The following is a 21,323-nucleotide window of genomic DNA, read 5'->3' on the forward strand; positions in this document are numbered from 1 at the left end:
TAAGCCGTAAATACCATTGCTTAAAACAAAAATACAATACAGTAACGTCACTTAAAATAATTAATTATTAAACAAAAAAATTAATTTGTAACACAAAATTACTGAAAAAATAAAATTAATAATTTTTTTTACAACATTTACAAAACTTTGTAAATTATTTAAGCTTTAACGCCACGAGTTCTTGGTTCAAGTCGAACTTTGAATCCTTCTGCTCTCTTAAGAATAATATCAGCTTGTAGTCTGAAGTCAGATTCTTTGATGTCTGATCTAACACGGTAGTTTCTCAAGATTGTTGCAAGAAGAATTTTCAGTTTAAGCATGGCATATTTACGTCCTACACAAGATCTTGGTCCTGCAGAGAATGGAATGAATGCATAGTAGTGACGATTGGCTGTCTTTTCAGGTAAGAAGTTATCTGGATTGAAAGTATCCGGATTGGGATAGATATGGGGTTGACGGTGCATCTTAAATGTACCAATAACGACTGTACAGCCAGCTGGTATGACATAATCACCGGTTACTGAAAAAAAATTCAATATCAAATGAGTTGTATGTCATGGTATAGAAACATTTTGTGCGCCAATAAAAAAATTTTTTTTTACCGAGTTTAAGGTCAGTATTGATTTGACGAGCAATGATGGGTACAGGTGGATACAATCGAAGAGTTTCCATCAAGCATCTTTCAAGGTATTTCATTTCCAATGTATCTTGGAATGTAACTGGTCTGTCACTATCACCGAATATTTCATCTAATTCTTGAATTACTTTTTCTTGAATGTCTGGATGACAGCCCATCATTGACAAGAAGAAACTAGAGCCAGCAGCAGTTGTGTCATGACCCTGAAAAAAAATTATTATAAATCTAATGACAAGTAAATATAAAGATTTAGCTTAGTAATAAAATTATTATTACCTCGAACATAATAGTATCAACTTGCTCTTTAACTTCTTGTTCAGATAAAACGTTTCCGTTTTGTCCAGCTTCCATAAGAAGATCCAAGAATGCCAACCTCTTCTTTTCGCCAACATCATTATCATCAACATCAAGATCATCCTTCAATCCTGCTGATTGACCGAAAGAAAGTCCTTCAACGCTAGTAGCCTTAAAAATAAAAATTTTTTAAAGATATTTATATGCCGCAAAATATTTAATTTAGTTAATTTATTCTTTTATTTACTTTAGTTTCTTTGGAGTCCGATGTGCTGATAAAGTTACGTTTTCCGGCTTTAAAGTCTTCCTTTTTCTTTTGGATTACTTTTTTTGTGAGACTGTGAATGATGTCTAATAATTGGATTTGATCTTTTCCATATTTCGTAAGATTGAAAAGCCAGTCCGGTCTCAACCAAACGCGAGTGTGACGCAAATGAAGGATTTCACTCATTCTAATTGTAATAATTGCAAATGAGTAAAGTTAAATAAAAATTGCATAGTAAATAATAAAATTAGATCTTACTTCATTACAGCCATGGCATATTCAAATCCGCTTCGATCTTGTGTAGTTTTTGACACACCCATTGCAGTTTCTAATAAAATTTCGACTGTTGTCTCAGACATGTAATCATGACAATCGAATTCTTTGCCTTCTTCTTTGCGCATTTTTTCAACAACGGCTCGGGAATTAGCATTGAATAAATCAATGAAACTCTTTAATACATTCAAATGGAAAGTTGGAGCAATCAATTTACGATGAGCTCTCCATTTTGGTCCTATAAATGAAAAATCAACGATTTATTTTGCTTCATTTGTTAAAACTATTTTTATATGGTAGCTTAATAATGCATAGTAATTTTTGGATTTAAAAAATACTACTCTTGAAAAATGTTAAATAATATAAAAAACTCATAAGGAAGAATTAGAGGACTAGAGTTTAAGATTAAGTAACCAATTGGCCGAGATATAAGAGAAAGCATGTTCCAAGATTGCAGTCAAGATTTCTTCCTGGTTAAGCCGCATTTCACTCTCTATTAGAATGATGGCAATATACATACTTACGACGAGTATATTTATGTTACATATCACACTACTTTTCCCTTATTTATACATTTTACATCATAGAGATAAATGAATACGTAAAGTCTTTACCAGTTGAAATAAGGAGTCCATTACCAAGCCATGGCTGGAAAAATCGGTACTCTGCTGATTTATCTATGTAAACGTGACTAGAAAGAATGACTTCAACATCACGTGGATCAACTAAGAACACCAACAATTTTGGTCCAATCCATAGTCTTACAACTTGATCAAATTCAAATGAACGCCTCATGATGTTACGGAAGATGCCTACAGTAAGTTAAAGGATCAGCATTTCCAGTCATTTAAAGGTCATTTGGGAAAAATGATTTAAAAAGGATAACTTACTGTCAGGACTTCCCATGAATTCGGCTGCATTACCAATAAGTGGAAGTCCAGGAGGACCAGGAAGTTTATTTCCTAATTCAATTAAGTGTCGTCGAGATATTCTGTAGTAAACAAACCACAAAACAAGTGCTGGAACAAGAAGTGTTAAAAACACCGAAGATGCTGACATGCCAGTGGCGGCTGTTGTTGCCACTGTGCCAGCAACTATTTCCGGACCGGCTGCAGACATTTTATGACTTTAATTTCCCTTTACAATATCTGCAAACATATACACACGTTTAAACTAAATTATTAATAGTATTTTTAATCGTTTGATAAAACACTTATTGTAAAATTTTCACTAACAAGTGTAAATTAATCAATTAAAACTTCAAAACTTTTTCAATTCTTTAATAGTGGCTGTAAAACTTTAAAATTTGAGAATCACCCACCTACAATAAAGTAATCCAAAAGAATTGGACGAATTTCAATAGACAAACAACCACCGAACTACTTACTGCCACGCACTTTGAGGCTTTTATAAGCATGTTCCTCACCTATTCACGTTTTCTCCCTCTCCCTCTAATTTTTCACCTAGGCCAGAGGTTGCTCATTGTGATTAATAGATATGCAATCACGTCAATTGCAACCAATGTACATAAAATTTTTAATAGAATACAGCTACTTCTATTATTAATTTTCTATTTTTTTAAATTATTCATAACTATTTTGTCAAATTCATGCTCATCAATCATACAAATAATTCATCAACATGACAATTTTTTGCAATGGCTCCATCGATTTTGTATTAACAATTATTGTTATTTAATCAACTATGCTTTTTTAATATTTAAAAAAAAAGTAGTTTAATTAAAACATAATTGCAAATTAAAGGAGATTCATTTAAAGAAAATATCTGATTCATGCTTTAAATATTATTTGGTGTATAAATCATATTTAAATGTTTAAATTTTTGTGTGAAATGCTGACGAATCATTAATACTTGAATTTTGTATGATTTAATCATCAGAATAAGATTATTAGCACACAATAATATTTTACGTTTGCATTTTAACCGACAATGTAAATACATCTAAATATTTTCAAGTTTATACTCGAATGCATCTCATACGTATTGAATACTACTTTATTCCTTATTCATGAATCCTTCTTTAATAATTCCGATGACACATAATAAATTGTAATCAAAAACCAACATGACTACGATATCTGTTTCATAAACATAAATTTAAAAATTCATCCAAGAACAATAACTTTTTTTCCTCTATTAGCTTAAGTTTACTTCTGAACACATTATGAGTCGTCTAAAAAACCATCAGCATATTGTGGATGGAAATTTTTTTGGAGTTCAATAAGCTGAAAATAAATAGAGTTCATTAATTATAGATTATTTATATTATATAATATTTATTATTATAATTATGTAGAAAGTTTCAAAAAAACTCTAAATAGTTTGATAATAACTCATATAATTTACAGTGTGAGCAAGCGGTTTCCATAGCAACAAAGTTCACTATTCAGCAACTTTGTGTATTAGGATAGCATGTAAAGCCATTACTAGGTCAAAGGGCTCCTTCACGTATGATATCGTTAATATACGTATGTGTTTCATCATACCCAACTATTTCCGATGTATGCAGAATAAGGCATTGAAAGTGAGAGTAAAGGATTTGAGTGACATCAAAATTTTTACTTTTTATTGAAAAACAACCCTCATAAAAGCCTTCTGGTAGATATTTATATAAAACAGACGGCTGATTTTGTGACTCCCTCTACATATGCGATTGTCCAAGTATCAGGCAAACACGAAGTGCTACAGGGTAAAAATTTCCCTTTTACAGTACATGAGAAAGTCATCATAAGTATGAAGAATGATATCTGGAAGTTGGATGGAATTTTTTTAATAATGGAAATGAAAAAAAAAAAAAATTTTAATTAAAAATACCTGCAAAATTATTGAGGAAAGACTGAAATATTTGAATGATCATATATGTTCATAATGAAATGCAATTATTTCGTTGTATGTACGTGAGCATACACGTGGGAATTTCGTTTATAACATTAAAACGCATTAAAATGATTACAATCACCGGATATCCAGGTTATAAGACACTATTGACCCTCAACTCATCGTTGTTGTGCTCAAAGTGATATCGTCGTTTCAGAGAAACCTGATAACTCCGTTCAAGTTGTTCTCAAATAAACGCAGATATAGTTGAAAAAGAATAAAAATAATTTCGTTGTAAAAACGTATTAAAATTGTACGTTCTATTTCAACCTATGTTTACATATTATATTATGAGTATCTTATATAATTATATTTATTTTGTTTTTTTTTTTTTCATAATAATAAATTTACTAATTCATACACTAGTATAAACTGGTCATTATATTCTTGAGTTGACTTTTACGAAATCGATATTTTATAAATCAACTTAAGTTGATGAAAAGCGTATGAGTATTCATTTTCAAACGTATAATATATTTTATTAATCTGAGGTTAATTACGATATTTACTCAATTAATGTATAAAGTGATGAAAGATGATTTATTTGTGTAAGAAAAATGAAAGAAATTATTTTATATTGTTTTCCAATTACTATAACTTTGCTTTATAATTATTTTATTATTATTTCAACTGTTATTTGATTTTGGGAATACTGTTAAAGTGATTGTTGATAAAGAAGGTTACATTTTATTAATAATGTTTTTTTTTCATTGTAGAGGGCGTCTTGGTGTTCTGTCTAAATCAGTATGGCGTTGCAAAATGGCTTCTGACGATGGTAGTTTTTCTACATTTTAGTTCAGTTTAGCATTTTCGTTCAGTTTACTGTAAAATTTGCAGTAAAAATTAATATAAAATTATAAAATTTATAATATTAGTGTTGCTTAATTATAAAAGTGGTAAAAATTAACATAAGGTATACGTTTGATTTCTCTTTATGTTTTAGTGTAGATAATCAAGACTAAAGAACAAATGTTTGTTCAACCATTTGTCTATTGTTGAGCTTTCATTTTAACATTTATATGTATATTTTGATTAATCGATCAAAAATTAATTATAATTACTATTTATACACAATTAAGTGAACAGTCAGTAAGACAAAATTTTCTTATATATAATAAATCAATAATTCATGGTTAAACCCTATCAGCTACAGGAATGATTTGTCAATGTCATTTTTGTCTGATGTTTGGGGTAGCCTGGTGAATAGTACTCTAAAAAACAAAAGAAGTCATAAACTACCAAACAAATAACCATTACTTAAAGATATAAATCACAGTAAATATTTGCAAACGAATAAATAATCACCGTATTAACGATGATATGTGAGAGGCTCCGAACTGCTAACATCAATGCAAATGTCCAATTTTCATTGCCATTCTTGTGATATGAATGGTTTCAATTTGATTGGACTTTGGACTCATTGGTGAAAGCGACGTAGCCATACGACACGCTTCTTCACATCTTCATTTATTTCATGATTCTCATAAACAAAAAAATAAAACTAATTATTACTATAAACACTAAACGTAGTATATTTAGCTATTTGCCATAGGCAATAATGCCTATAATATTTATTAATCCTATTGTTGTGTAGGTAATGATCACCTAATAATTGAGTATTTTTAGCAGAAAATGAATCCCCACGAAGAAGAAAATACTGAACCTTCAATGAAGAAACGAAAGATATCTGAATGTCCATTCAAAAATGGCAACGTTCCGGTAGAGTTATCACAAGGTATTTTCATGAAGACTAATTGTCTAAATAAGAACAATGAAGAATCAACATCCGAAGATGTTTACGATGATCAACAGTACCGAAATAAAATTAATGGAAGTATAGAAAGCAATATAGAATATAATGATTGTAATAATCTTAGCAAAAATGAAGAATCACCTAGTTCAGAAATGGATGAAGGTCCTTCTAATGATGATTTACGACAATTTGATGTACTCGATGATCTTGATCATCATTCAGATCAAGAAGGATCGAGGTGTGATTCGGACAGTAATGATAGCATCGACTCTGATGTTCCTGATGAAGAAATTGAAGCCATGTTAGATGAAGGTATGATAGTGAAATTTTTATTAATGATTTTCAGATAATTTAATTGGTATGATCTACTATTTCAGGACTTCCGGATGAATTTAAAAATAAACGAAAAGATCGTGGTGATTGCATGCCGTATGAAGAGAAAGAGAAATTAGTTTTAGATGGTAAGAAAATTGATTTGTTACATAGGTCCGTTTTAATAAGAAATAAATATGTATATATGATTTTTTATAGAAATTGGTCACAATCATTTCGATGTTTTACCAGAAGGTTGGGTTCAAGTAACACATAATAGTGGGATGCCTCTGTATTTACATAAACAAAGTAGAGTTTGTACATTAGCAAAACCTTATTTTCTTGGACCAGGAAGTGTTCGTAAGCATGAAGTACCAGTAAGTGCAGTACCTTGTCTACAATATAGACGAGCATTGCAAGAAGAAGAAGAAGAAAAACAAAAACAAAAAGAACGAGAGTCAAGTGGTGTTGATACATGTAGCTTTACCTAGTGCTAAAATTGAAACTATTCAAGAAAATTTAGCAGCCCATTCACTTGACAGCGAACGATTACGTAATTACTGCCAATCACTTTTTAGGTTTAAAACAATTAAAGTCATGAGATTTCAGTAAGTTTACTTTCAATTGAATTTTTCAAAAAATGATAATTTCAATGTTGTAAATATTAAATGAAATTTCTTAGGTCATGGTCGGCACGAAGAAAATTCACTAAAAATAAGAAAAATCGTAAACAATTGGAAAGACCAACGTTACCTGATGGTACAAAATTGATAACATTCCCTATCGGTAGCGGCACAGGTTCAACAAACGGAAGTCCAGGTACCGGTGACGATAATGTTGGTCAAAGACCTCCAAAACATTGGATCATGAATCCATCGGGAAAAAGTTATGTTTGTATTTTACATGAGTATGTACAACATGCTCTAAAAAAGCAGCCAACATATAAATTCAAAGAGTTAGAAAATGCTGCCACGCCATATTCAGCTATTGTTTGTATAAATGACATGGAGTACGGAAGTGGTTTTGGGAGTAGTAAAAAACAAGCTAAAGCTAATGCTGCCAGAAAAACTTTGGAGATTTTGATTCCACAAATGAGAGACAAAATCTCAGGTGAAGTGGCCGAAGATTCAATGAATTCCGGTCGAACAATAAAAGCATCAAGGAGTAATTCTGATGCAGATTTATCATTTTTTGATGAAATTTCAATCACTGACCCACGAGTGGCTGAGTTTTGTGCAAAAACAACAGAACCTTCTCCGCATGCTATTTTAATCACATGTTTACAACGAAACTTTGGTCTTGGTGACATGCACATAAATTATTCTGTTAATACTTTGAAACATCAAAGAAATGAATTTACCATGAGGGTAGGAAAACATGAAGCGACTGTGGTACGTTAATTTGAATCTCAAATATTCCATTGAAGTTTAAATATTCTAATGAAGTGTGATTAAATAAAACAATTTATTGATTCTGTTTAGGTATGTAGAAATAAAAAAGATGGTAAACAACGGGCTGCACAAGCAATCCTACAACGTTTGCATCCTCATATTCAATCGTGGGGATCTCTTTTACGTCTTTATGGATCTCGAAGTGTTAAATCTTTTAAAGAGAAGAAACAATTGGAACAAGAAATCACATTATTGCAAGGAAAAGCTGCCGTAAATCAACCAAATCATGCAATTTTAGAAAAATTACGTCAAGAAATGAAGAAATTATCAGAGCAACGTCAAGCAATACAGCCAATTGGTAAATTTATATCACCCGATCTTCCAACTGGATCTGCTGCCAATTTAAATAATGTTGACTTGTAGTGTAACTAGTCAAAGCCATCTAATATAGATGTTTAAGTTATTTTTTATTTATAAATAATATAATTCATTAAAATTATTAAGAATTCTATCTAGTACGTGAAAACCGTGAGACTTACAAAGTTGTGTAGCTGCCAATAATAGCTAATACTAGCCTGTTAATGTTAACAAAGTTTACTTGGGGTGAAAAAAAAACACAACTCAATTTCATTTAGTTTAATGATAATGTCAAATGTTATAGTTTTTACATTAATATAATTTTTTGTCTAAGCATTGGTTAACATTTAATTAATTAATTGTAAAATTGGTAGATATTTCATTTTTTGAAACACTTTACATTTCAGTATTTCTTTTTTTTTTAAAGAGCTGATAGTTTTTAAATATTTCTTTTACAATGTGTAATGGGATTTAATTTATTACATAATTAAAAAATCAATGATGTTATCATAGTGAATTTCATTTTAGATAAAATTTATTTAAAATTAACAACTTTTAACTCATTTTATACTTGGTTCACAATAATAAATCAGTTTATTGTTTATTTAATGATTCTGTAATTAATTGTTTATCAATAAAGTGAAATTTTTTAAAATTGAGTATTACAAATAAATTCTCATAAAAAATAATTGAGATATGTATTTTTCATTTTTTCCTACGAAAGTAGATCTATTTTTTATCATTACTATTTTAAAAATAAATGTTAAATGATAATATGAATATTAAGGTTCACTTATTCTGTACGATAAAATTAATTGTAATGTTTTTAGAGTAATTTAGTAGTTTATTTGGCCTAAAAAATTTATTGGAATGTAAACAAAACAAGATTCTATTGTTATCTTTTTTCAATACTTGATCGGTAATTTTGAAGTTGAAGACAATTCATAAAATAAATTTCCCTATTTTACTTACTTTTGTTCTACTGTTTTCAGTACGTATACGTTAGTTTAAGATCTATATGTCAAATTTTGTTTACGTAATTCTTACGGTCATTGAGAAGTAGAATATATTTTGGCTAAAATTTTAATCAACACTTTTTCGATAATAAAGAGATAAATAAATAATTTAACTATTTATGACCGAAAAACGCGACAAAAATTCTAGGTTTAATCATATTATTATTTGTTCTCAATAGACTAGATCTAATGTTATATTATTATAATGTCTGATCTATTTAATCAATTTTACTCTTCATACCATGGTAATTGTTAAACATAAAATGTATATAAGAACAACATAAAGCTAATAAAAATTTATCACTCAAAACATGTAATTTATATTGACGTATCATTGGCACCGTTGCCCGAAAGGGCCATTTTTGATAGACTAGAGAGACTTCTTCGAGGGCTGCTGCCTCCTAAGAGATTACCAGATGTCTCAGAAAATATTTTCCGAAAGCTGAAATAAATATTTTTGTTTTCTTATTTGAATCAGAATAGTAAATAGCTATTTGTAATAATTATCTAAATATTTCAATATACAATTTGCGAATTCCAGATTCAGATGATTTTTTCCATGGAGCATCGTCTGGTTCATATGGTAATGGTCCTTGTACAGGAGCCTCTTTATCATCCTCTGGCCTATAAATAATGAATTTATGAATATATTAAATCTTAAATTTGAATATTATAGCAAAAAAATGCATAATTTAACTATGCAATTCCCAAGCGTGGTTAGTATTTGTTTTTGTTAGTTTAATATCAAAATCTTCAATTAATGATTTTTATTTTTTGCGAAAATGGATATCAAATAAAAATTATATATGTATAGTTAAAGCATATACAAATCTTACGTATAAAAATTATTTCTGCGAACATTTCGCACAAAATTGAATAAGATGGCTGGTTGACTGCTGTTTGATTTCGCAGCACAATGAACATCAGGAAATATTGAGAATATCACGAGAATCAAGCCACCATGTGGTGATAAAATATATAAAAATTAAAATTAAAAAATTTCGAAAATTAATCGTTGATTAATTAAAATGAATAAAAAAATAAATATAACATTGAAATATTTGTTTTATAATCATTATATTTAAGATAAGTTTTTAATTAAATAGCTTTGATTTTTGTCATTCTTTGATATTTTTTTAGAAAAAAATACTACTTACGTTTCAGGTTTTGGACGATATATCTCAAGTTCATCTTCAAGATCTGATACCCGAGCTTTTAATTCATTTCGTTCATGCAAAATTTCTTTAAGCTCAGCAGTAGTGAATCTTGGTCGATCTGGATCATCTAGATCATAGATTACTTTATTTGTAAGGTCCGGACATCCTTGAGATTTTGATAAATCTTCATTTTCTTTGCGTGCTAATCCAAGTCGAGCTCTCAAATTAATTAATTCTCGATTTTGATCTTGTAATTGGGCTAAAAAGTCAGCACGTTCTTCAACAAGACCTCGTGCTTGCATTTGTGCTTGACGTTGTTTACGTTTCAGTTCTCTGCTGACTGTACTTAGCTTTTCTACTTGAACTGTTAGCTAAAAAAATATTAATGTAATTAAATGAATTATTCTTATTGATCATTGAGAAAAAAGAGGATAATTAATAAAATAAATGTAATGAATTTGGTTACATTTTCAATTTCCATATTTTTTTGTGATAATTCACGATCTCGAGCGCGAATTTGATCTCGTTGTTTATCGATCATACTTCTTAATCGTTGTAAGACAGCAATATCAACTTCTTGACTTGCTGTAAAGGCTATAAAAAATTTGTAAAAAAATAACATCTATATGTAAATATACATGTGGGTAATTTTTTATAGTTTAATTATAACAAGTTTTCTTGTTTTTGCAAAAATACTTAATCGCTACAAGCGTATACTCCAAAAGCGTAAAATCACCCACATGTTAATTTGATTGTAAAATATATTTACATACATACATAATTTTTAATAGTTGTTAATATGATTGATAACATGAATATTTGTTCACTAGTAAACTTGATTGAATTGGACTATGATCTTCCACAAAATACACAAAAGAACTACTTGTACAAATTTAACATAAAATTAAAATAAATTTGTTTCAAATGTTTTTATCATGCTATCAAGATTAATTTTTGATGTTAAATAATCATTTCTCAATATATATTTTCGAGAAATGAAATTGTTAGTACTTTGTTTACCGCTGTCCTGATGATTATCACTTCGAGATTCTTGTAGAGCTTCTGCAAGTCGTCGATTTTCTTCTTGCAATCTTGTAACCATTCCAACAAGATCTCTGGATTCTTGTCTCCAATGTTCCTCTGTTTGTTCAACTTCCTATCAAACACATACACTTTTAACATCATTTATTTCAGGATGATTTCAACGGATTAATTAATCATACTTACTTTTTCGAACCTTTGTCGATCTTCCGCTTTTCCAATTTTGTCATTCTCTAGTTGTGAAATTTTCGCTGTTAATTCTTGCACAGTTGTTATTTCCCGTTCATTTTTAGTTGCAAAATTTTCCAGTAGCTCCAAAGCATTAATTACCTTTGGCATGAGACCGGTTACAGCCTCAGCACCAAAGGTATCAATTAGTTTCTCACATTCTTTGCCAATTTCCGATGCAATATCATATACATCTACAACAGATATGTCTGAAACTGCTGAATACTCCTCCATTTCACTTGTTCGATGTGTTCTCAAATAAAGAGGCATTTAATGGCAATTTTAAAACATCAGCTGTTTAACTGGGCTACGTTACTGTTTTCACCTATAATTAACACACCTAGCAGTTATTCTTTTGAAATAAAAAATTTTATGATTACGACTTATATTTTATAATCTGTTATGCCGGTGACTCATTATAACAAAAAATGTATGTAATTCATGTTATGAGTAATGATTGTATCATGTATAAAAAAAATTCAATGAAAAAACTAGAGAAAAGGTTCAATCAATGTTATTATTCAAGCATATACGTTCTCAAATCTTTTAATTGATTTAAAGTTATTGAATATCTGGTAGAGTATATAAATGCTGAATTAAATAAAGTGACAAAAAGTTCCAAATATAGAATTCAATAAGGAATCATATCTACCTTTAACCGGTTAATTGAATCAAATAATAATGTACATGTATTTATTGTTGTAAAATGATCACTCTAGATCGTTGAAATATTGATGGAATTTAAATTGACTCCGATACTTTTGAGCACAAATTAGTTATTAAATATAGACCATGTTAAGTGACATAAAACCGTTTTTTTTTCTTATTATTTGTACAGCACAATTGTAGAGGATGGATAAAACTAAATTATGTATTTTAGAAATATTTCAAGTGTTACATATTGTGAATGCTAAGGTGTGTACTCCGAAATAAAATGTATGTTCTTATTGTGCAAATCAACTCATAGATGGAGCAAAATTAATATGAAAAAAAATTATTATCAATTATATTTTTGAATTGTTAATACGAATTAACAATATTTATAGTTCTAATTGTAATTTCACAATTTTTTTTAAATAAATAAATCAATAATAAATGTAATACAACAATACAATTAAATTTACAAACACAGTCTCAGCGGAGGGTAATTTATCGACACAACTTTCGAAGCACTTGTGTTTATTTACCGTTCAATATATGTGTGCGTAGTTGTGAACGTCTGTGACGCACTTATGTTCGAATTTCAGTTGTTTTTAAACAAATCAACCATTTTTATTATTTTCTGCAAGACATAAGTATTCTGATTGTAATTGATTTGACAAAAATAGTATATCCTTGATATTTCAAGATATCAATAGATGAATGGCATTTCAATATTTGTTAAATAAATAATGTATCATTTTGAATGTGAATGGAGTGATAACAGAGAGTTTGGACAAAAAAAGTTAAAAATAAAAGTTTATTGAACTCAAAGTTTTTTCAACAAATCTTCAGTAGGATAATCAATCAATTGATTTATTTCCTTGGGGTCATGAATAAATAAAAAAAGTACGTATACTAAACTTTCAATATATCAGATAATATAATTTATTGCACTAATCCTAAAAATATTTCGATCACCATTACGAGATAGACAGATAGATAGTACAGATAGACCTAGGAAGAGAGCATTTTTTTTATTTCAGCAATGAACACTTGGATTCTTTGATCTAAGAAGTTTTTTCTTGATGACATGAAACATCATCAATTGATATTTAAGTAATGATGATTTTATATACATAATATAGTAACTATAGGAAGCCTTGCAATCAGTTGTTTGCAAGAATGGAAAGCTTGCTGAAATTAAAACATTTAAAATAATAGTGAGAATAATATCACTGCATACAATTTATCGATTCACTCATTCTCTATTAATTGTTTTTTCATTCATTTAAATTCATTCATTATTTAATACACCCTATTAATTTTTTAATCAATAATAATGATAATAATTAATTATAATAATAATAAATTTTAATGCATCTATCTATCAATAAAAAATACACTTATGTTTAATATTTCAGAACAATAATTCATTTAGGTTTAAATTTTTTGAGTAAAAATATAATACGATAATAAATCCAATTATTTGTTTCATAAAAAAAATTATAAAAAATCATGTAATAGGCAATAGTTTATACATATTTACAAATTGCGACCGTTGATAAACTTCAATTATATAATTAACTTTTCATTATTAAAAAAATTTCTTTCTAAATTCAATTCAAGTACTCCAAAGTATTAATGGTTTATTAAAATTTACATTAATATCTAAAATAACAAAATTTTTATGAAATATAAGAGTACATTTCTATTCAGATAATTATTTGAGCTATTAATTTAAACAACAAAACAGATATTGCTCGAGTACTACTATTTATACTAGAAGATATTCAAGTTGTAGTAACTTTTAAATAAAAATATGCCTTACAACTTGTAATAAGATTTTTAATCTTATTGAAGTTATTTTTAATTGATATAACTAGAAGAATCTGTTTTAACAAAATATCTTAAAAATAAAATTTTATAATATAATAAAAAATACACATCTAACTTGAAAAAAAATCAGTCGCTGATATGCACTCAGGGAATTTTTTTGTTGCTGAAATAACAGACTTTGGGTTCGTTTCTACTCAGTTAAGTACATGCCATTTATATCCTAACTACTAGGATGTTGAACTGTACCAGCCGTTAGCATTAGTTTTATTACTAGGATGATAAAGATGAAATCCTGCACCAGTTGCTGGATGATGATAAAATTGGGCTTGTTCTCCAAGACTTGCTGATGCATAAGCCGCTGCAGCATCAAGCGGGCTTGGATGAACAGCAGCAGAGTAAACCTGAGGTTTGAGAGGAAGCGGTTGCGCAGGTTCATACTGATGACGTAACACAGGATCTCCATAAACAGAAGCTTCATAACTTGCTACACTAGATGAATGAAGTTGTTGTTGTTGTTGCTGCTGTTGATGATGGTGTTGTTTTTCACGAGGAGATACGGATGATGGTGGAGTCATTGCTGAATGATATTCTACACCATAACCACCAGCAGACGAGTAAGAGGACACGAGACTGGTAAAAGCTGGCTCTGTTCCACTTACTGCTGATGATGATTTTTGATTGTGACCTAAAACGAATTGATGCTCGCCATATGTTGATGATCCTTCTGAACCTGGAGGTGTTGGTAGAGGACCTTGAGGTACTTCCCCAGCATAGTAGCCACTACCTGTCGATGATGTTCTATTCGAACTTGATGTAATTCCATGTACATTAGCTCTAATTACACTTTCTCTATTCGCATAAAGCTGACGAAGCAGAGCAGATGCTGGCAGGGACGTTGTGCTAGACTGTTGAGGACTTAAATGCCCAAGATGATGTGCTCCAATCCATTGAATTGTTGATCTTTGCTGTTGTTGTTTTAATAAAGTATCTGTGCTAAAATCTGTTGGTTGATGTAGAACAGGAGAATCAGGTTTATTCAAAGATGCTCCGGGAAGATGTTTTGACATTGCCTGTTCCAAGTCTTTAACTGATGTTCCTGCAGATACTTCTGGTTCTCGAGTTTCAGACCTTCTTACTTTAGGACTTGGTGGTCTCAAAACCTGTTCATTAGCAGGAATCGAATGATTGGATGATGCTGGACTTAATGCATGATTACGGGGAGTTTTCACAGCCTCTTCTTCATCTTCTTCTTCTCCTGAAGAGCTTTCGTCTTCTTGAGCATATTTTCGTTTATGTCGAGTTAAGGATTTAACAGATAAACTACCAATTGTTGAAACTCCTGCTTGTGGTTCTTGTTGCATTTGTGAAGTATTATCGTGATGTCGACCACCACGAGTTTCTCCTTCCGATGTACGACTATCTTCCCGATCCTCTGGTGGAGAATGGTGTGGATTTTCAGGATGTTGATTTGTTGGTCCTCCACTACTTCTTCCTTCTAAAATATCATTGAAATATATTATTATTATTATTATTATTCCAAAATGTATTAAAGAAATTTTTTTATCTAAACTACAGTTGTTTAAATCGTTCCCAATTATTATAATTACCAACAAGAATTCAATTCATTGACAAAAAAAATTCGTTTGAAAATCTAAATAAAGAATATTCAAATATTCCGTTTGACGTTTAGGTACATTCATGTAAAGAAAAAGAATTGTTTGATAAATTACAAGTTTTTTTTAGTGTGTGTCTACTTGCTAATGAAAATGTTTCTAACAAAAATCTCAATATTGTGTATCGAATATGAAGCTTCCTAAGTATTGAATGAAGTGTTTCGGCCTGACATCTTAATTTAAAAGTACCTTCAGACCACCTATACAAGTTTGTAACTGAGTAGAGCAATGAGTGATGAATAAGATAAGTTAATGCCAGAAAAAAGAAAAAAAATTTAATTTGAATATGTTGATATAAATTTACAATTCTGTCATCTAATGCCGCTACTTCATGGTACGTTACTATGCTTTAGAAACATTTGTATTACATTAGAAAAGTGTATTCTTTATTGGCCGTGACATTTTTGAGAGCGTATCCAAATAGGAATCTTCTTAAATTTACATCTATTTCAAGAAGTTTTATGTCATTGTTATTGTTATGATGATAACATCATTGTTATTACTAAAAATTAATTCAATTTTCTATGATGATAATTTACCTCCTCGATCTGCATCAGGAGATCCATTTTCGGGATCATTGCCCGTAGCATCTTCTCTCTTTACACCTGAAACTCCGTCTTCAAGTTGACAGCAATCCATTATTAAATTTTCATATTCTCGCCCACTAAAATTTAAAATAATTATTTGAATAATTTTAAACAATGATGTATTCTACAATTCAATAGATTTATATATTTTGATGTTTTACCTGATAACATAATTTACGCATATGATATTTTGTTCTTCGGCATTTTTGGAATTACAAACTACTGTCGCACAAGTCTGAAGCCATGTGTATCCTCCACTTTTATTCATCAATCTATAGTAATGCGTTAAAACTTGCCCTTTATGAATTACTGAAAACATTTTATGATAAGTATCATTTGTACTATGTGTACATAAACAATTAATAAAAAGTAAATAATAAATTTAAAAAAATACAGTAAAACAAGAAAAATTCGTTGAAGAAGTCGCATCCGGTGTATACAGTAAAAACATCATCGTTTGTTGAATACTAAATAACCATTTCTGGTAGTTTTGAATTATAGTGGATAAAAGATAACATCTGAACTCAAAAATTATGTACTAAGAGTTGAAATATTCATTAAATAAAATTTTTTAAAATAGTATTAAAAATATACTTCTATCATGGATTAAGAAAAAGAAATTCATGAAATTTAAAGAATTTTTCCAATACTTACAATCAACATGTGACTTCCGTAGGCGATTTGCATCTTCTCCATGACATAATGCGTAAAGACTTTTCCCTGTTAATTCCTCAGGCGTGTAATCGAGTAAATCCGAAACTCTAAACATAATGAATAGCATTAAAAATGCATTGCGGAAGATAGAAATAGGAATTATGCCAACTTTGTACACAATGGTTATAAAAATTAATTCTAAAGAACTTTAGACTTACTTTGGCTCACAATGTGCTATCCGAAAGTCAAAATTAATTCTAGTTACAAACATATCAGCTTCAAGCCTAATCTCATGGACACTTGGTGGTGGTAATGCAATAGCTAATCCCACCATACCCATGAGTGTTGGTGAAGACTTCCTGGCAGGATGAAAAGGATACTGTGGTCTTAGACGACATAACAATAAGACTACCTGATAATTAAACATAAAAATATGAGGATGAATTAATTATTTATCTAGATGAGTTTATCAATAATAATACATGACTAAAACTTACTCGATATCCGGAAGACTTGAAATGACATCCTCTCTTCGTCAACGTTGATTTCATTCTTACACAAAAAGCTCGATCATAACCCTTGTAAAGTCCCGTTGATGTCAAAGCCATCACAGATGAAACTGTTCATCAAAATGAATAAAATTTAATTAATACATTTGATATTTTTTTAAAAATACATTTATAATATGTCAGTTTTTGTTCTTTTTAGTATTTGATTTTCTAAATTGTGTTGTTTTTATTTTTATTGTTAAAAATTTTGTGATAAAAAAGAAAGGGTTCTGGTTAGTCTCTTTCAATATCATCAAGTTGAACGAATATATTCTAGTATATCTAGTATAGTGTCAAAGTGCCCTTCTTTTGTTGATTCAAAGTTCAAGTGTCTTAGCATTCAGGTCTACACATATACATATACACTCGACACGTCGAAGTGACGTGTCTAGACAAGCGTATAGTAATGCAGTTCAGGATGATCGTGGACAATAAGTTTCAGGGTCGTCGTCCGAGTGCACAGTGTTAAGGTATCCGGACTCTGCCATCTTCTCTACACGTTTCTAACTCTCTTGAGTAAGAGAGAAAGAGAGAAAGAGGGAAAATTATACGTGCAACGTAGTAGCCGTCGTGGAATAACAATTGGGCAAATCGAGGGATGCATATACATAGATATATATGCGAAACGAAAGAGGAACAGAGAAAGAGCCCAGAAGTGAGTCCAGGACTTCTCTTTCCATGTCGCAATAATGGAACAGACGACCGTGAACCGTCGACGTGGGTCTAAGCCAAAGAGGTTATGCGTGACGCGCCCTCCACATTCTCTAGCCTCTTTTCAACCCTGTCACGACTGGCCTCGTCTATCTCTTCCGCCGTGATCTCACGTGGCGACGTCGACGAGCACGTCCGCACGCCCGACGGTTTCTCGTCCAGTTCACGTGCTCATACCGACACACTAGAGAAGCTTGACGTCGAACTTGGTCATCTGATCGTTCCTCAATGCTACATTTTCTCTATTTTTATTTAACTTTGCTTTACTAATCCGAATATTTGACTAACAATTTTTGATGGTACAAACTCATTCAAGTTTCATCTAAAAATGTTCAAGCGTATACTGTTGAATTGATTCCACAAGAGAGATTAGATTTGATCACTACATGAGCATATTCATATTGATAATTATGATGAAAAAATCCAAGTTATGGAGATATGGTAATAGTTCATACTGATGCCAAAGTTGGTGGTGATTGAATTGTCACTGTCCAACCGATAATGTATTGAAATTCATCATTGGTTAAAGATGGTTGATTAAAATATCGTCTTTTCTACTTTCAAATCCATGTCGGCTATAAATAGAATTCCCCAAAACCATTTTAAGCCATCAAATTAGCATTCATTTACAATTGATCTGAAGTTAAACGAGTTATACTAATGTGAATCGATTGGAACAGTCTTTAGTAATAATGATGATTAATTGTTGATCAATAAAAAGATCGTTTATAATTACCATCAGGATTAGCTGTAGAATTGGATCCATGCTCCTCTGAAGCTGCGCTACTAGGTGAAGCTAGTCCTGAGCTTGATGATTGTGGGCCTGATGAAGAATTTGTTGAACAAGTTAATCCTAAACCTAATTGTTCAGCTACTTCAGCATGATCTTGCTGATGGACATAGTCGAATACACTTGAACCAGTCATTTCTACCTGTATAACAAATAGAAAAGATTTTCATGAAAAATATCATTAACAAGAATAATTAAAATAAAATTTTTAAGTTTTCAAATTATATGTATAGAAGCTAAAAGTGCTATAATATATTCTCTGACATAGGATTCTTCAACTGTATTACATGTACAAACATGTTCATGAAGGCCTTCTTTAAAATGATGATGACTCGTCTTAGTTTTCCTTCTCCTGATGTATTGACAGATATATGTATATTATTATATATTCTTATATTCAGAATGTAAGGTAACAATCGACCCAGAAGCTCAAGTCAATTGCTGCATACTTATCATGGTCCCAATTAGAAAAACGTAGTATGTTCATGAATAGAATACAATATGACTTATCCAAACCTATATGTATTGAATGTCGAGAAAGTAACCTGGACTTGTGTCAAAGAAACTTGGTAGTAATAATAATAATAACAGCGATAACAGTTTTTATGGTCTCTTCATGTGCGTATAATATTGAAATAATTAATTTCAACATCTCTGTCTTGTTTCTAACTGTTGTGTAACGTTCAGCGTATCATTTTTGATTCTTCAACATGTACAAGTATTTTATGTAAAGAAGAAGTGAGACAGTGGTTTGTGCAAATCAAGTTTTTCATGACACGTCTTCGTCTTTCACGAATAAATTAACCTGCAAGTGTGTGGGTGGGGTTTATAGATTCGGTATCAAAGTAGTACGTGTCATGGATACCACGACTGATTCAACAGACGGATACACTTAAGTCATTTCGTATTGTTCTCGCGTTCGATGGGTGACGCCAAGACTTGGAAGAATCGATAAGCAGAATTAGTCGACGAGTTATAATAATAACTATTATAAATGTTTAGTTTTCTATAATATTGCTCGTATACTGATTTTATACACCTTTCATTTACATTTATATTCCATTATCATATTTATTGCTATTACAAAAAAAAATACCTTTAAATAGAATTTTTACACTATATTTCTACAAACATTTATATCAAATGATTATTTTATGACAATTCCCACAGTTGGTCGATAGCTTTTTAGTTATCAATTAAATATTGAAATGAGACCATTCAAATAAAGTGAATTAAGCCAGTGTAATTGCGAGCTTATATTTTTCTTTAATTTATTCAGCCAATAGCACCAATATGAAATAATGAATTTTCATGAATTTAAAAAAAAAATATATAAATACACAGATAAATGTTCATGCTTCATGTACACAGAGATATGTATAAAGCTAACAAATACGAATCCCTAGAACATCCTATTGATTGCTCCAGGGTTCTGCCTTGCTTCAGTCGAGAGACTGGTACCTCAGTCCCCTTTTCTGGAGCAGAACTAAACCTCACCCCTTCCTTAAATGTTCTCTCTTTCCTTCACCTTCGTATAGTCCTTCTATCCATCCATCCGTTTCTCCCGGCTTCATACTCTCCCCGGACTCTCTTCCTCCCGTCCACCTTCACTGAAAGCATTAGGAATGGCGAACACGCCGCCGTGCAGAGGCTACGTGAGCCGCATGCTACCACCCCCGCCTCCTAACTACGTTCGTGCTTGCTTGGTGCCAGCCAGCATGGCCGCCAACCTTCTCTCCTTCTCCTCCTTTTCCTCTCTCCCTTGACCTCACCTCCAACTCTTCCTCATCACTTTGTTCAACTCTTTCCTCTCTTTCCTACTATCATCGCTTCATTTCTCGGCCCTTTTTCTTCTTCTAACTTTAACTAGACAACTTTAGCTGAATCTTCATCAACTTCATTTATAGATAGTACACTGTCTCCATTAAATTATCATTGATATCATCAAACTCGCTCTATTTCTGATGCTTTCGTAATTAAACTACATGCGCCATGGAAGAAATTTCTGTTGACTTTAGATAAAAGTTGTCATGTTGACAACAACTAATTTTCTATCAGTTATTATTTCTTTCATTCATTAGATTAAAAAATCCATCAACCCGTCGAGATTTTTTATTCCTAATATTAAATGAGTTTTTGTACTTACTTGAGATAGTCCAAGGTATATTGATACTGTTTCGGAAATGTAGAGAAATCGTCCATCAGCAGCCACAGCCATTGCAAATCCATCTAAAGACTAACAGAAAAAAGTTAAATTTAT

At 30.7% G+C, this 21,323-nt stretch overlaps 4 protein-coding genes across 8 annotated transcripts in view; 1 reads left to right on the plus strand and 3 right to left on the minus strand.

The window, feature by feature from the left end:
• Window positions 1-98: 98 nt before the first annotated feature.
• Cyp4g15 (Cytochrome P450 4g15) lies at window positions 99-2,950 on the minus strand. 2 transcript variants are annotated; one of them, XM_035093077.1, is made up of 8 exons: window positions 2,791-2,950; window positions 2,360-2,617; window positions 2,084-2,281; window positions 1,455-1,707; window positions 1,179-1,383; window positions 914-1,102; window positions 603-840; window positions 99-520 (listed from the first exon to the last, which is right to left on the minus strand). In XM_035093077.1, the coding sequence occupies exons 2-8, from the start codon at window positions 2,586-2,588 to the stop codon at window positions 159-161; spliced, it is 1,674 nt and encodes a 557-aa protein (XP_034948968.1). In that variant the 5' UTR covers window positions 2,589-2,617; window positions 2,791-2,950; the 3' UTR covers window positions 99-158. The 2 variants fall into 2 exon arrangements, with proteins under 2 accessions (XP_034948968.1, XP_034948969.1); XM_035093078.1 differs by having other exon boundaries at window positions 2,705-2,835.
• A 2,073-nt stretch (window positions 2,951-5,023) lies between these two features.
• On the plus strand, window positions 5,024-8,567 carry pasha (partner of drosha). The gene is given in 7 exon segments (XM_035092936.1): window positions 5,024-5,280; window positions 5,997-6,432; window positions 6,498-6,581; window positions 6,652-6,907; window positions 6,909-7,040; window positions 7,115-7,823; window positions 7,914-8,567. Coding segments are annotated over 6 exon segments (1,947 nt in total). The 5' UTR covers window positions 5,024-5,280; window positions 5,997-5,999; the 3' UTR covers window positions 8,247-8,567.
• A 325-nt stretch (window positions 8,568-8,892) lies between these two features.
• On the minus strand, window positions 8,893-12,551 carry LOC118072841 (Rab interacting lysosomal protein like). 2 transcript variants are annotated; one of them, XM_035092978.1, is made up of 8 exons: window positions 12,275-12,551; window positions 11,581-11,947; window positions 11,374-11,509; window positions 10,820-10,947; window positions 10,354-10,724; window positions 10,033-10,092; window positions 9,722-9,820; window positions 8,893-9,638 (listed from the first exon to the last, which is right to left on the minus strand). In XM_035092978.1, exons 2-8 carry the CDS (start codon window positions 11,890-11,892, stop codon window positions 9,515-9,517), a joined length of 1,230 nt encoding a protein of 409 aa, XP_034948869.1. In that variant the 5' UTR covers window positions 11,893-11,947; window positions 12,275-12,551; the 3' UTR covers window positions 8,893-9,514. The 2 variants fall into 2 exon arrangements, with proteins under 2 accessions (XP_034948869.1, XP_034948870.1); XM_035092979.1 differs by lacking the exon at window positions 10,033-10,092 and having other exon boundaries at window positions 8,895-9,638.
• Window positions 12,552-14,004: 1,453 nt separating this feature from the next.
• trh (trachealess) overlaps window positions 14,005-21,323 on the minus strand; it is a 66,720-nt gene continuing 59,401 nt past the window's right edge. For 2 of the 3 annotated variants that reach the window (XM_035092987.1, XM_035092988.1), the window contains 8 exons: window positions 21,210-21,299; window positions 19,010-19,205; window positions 17,512-17,633; window positions 17,233-17,426; window positions 17,015-17,121; window positions 16,522-16,669; window positions 16,313-16,437; window positions 14,005-15,595 (listed from right to left, as the gene is read on the minus strand). In XM_035092987.1, coding sequence (XP_034948878.1) covers window positions 14,328-15,595; window positions 16,313-16,437; window positions 16,522-16,669; window positions 17,015-17,121; window positions 17,233-17,426; window positions 17,512-17,633; window positions 19,010-19,205; window positions 21,210-21,299 — 2,250 coding nt within the window. In that variant the 3' untranslated portion in view covers window positions 14,005-14,327. The remainder of the gene's footprint in view (window positions 15,596-16,312; window positions 16,438-16,521; window positions 16,670-17,014; window positions 17,122-17,232; window positions 17,427-17,511; window positions 17,634-19,009; window positions 19,206-21,209; window positions 21,300-21,323) is intronic. The other variant, XM_035092989.1, reaches the window with a different exon arrangement.

The sequence above is a fragment of the Chelonus insularis genome, unplaced genomic scaffold, assembly GCF_013357705.1.
Source record: "Chelonus insularis isolate UGA/USDA-ARS -01 unplaced genomic scaffold, ASM1335770v1 contig_94_pilon, whole genome shotgun sequence".
NCBI lineage: Eukaryota > Metazoa > Arthropoda > Insecta > Hymenoptera > Braconidae > Chelonus > Chelonus insularis.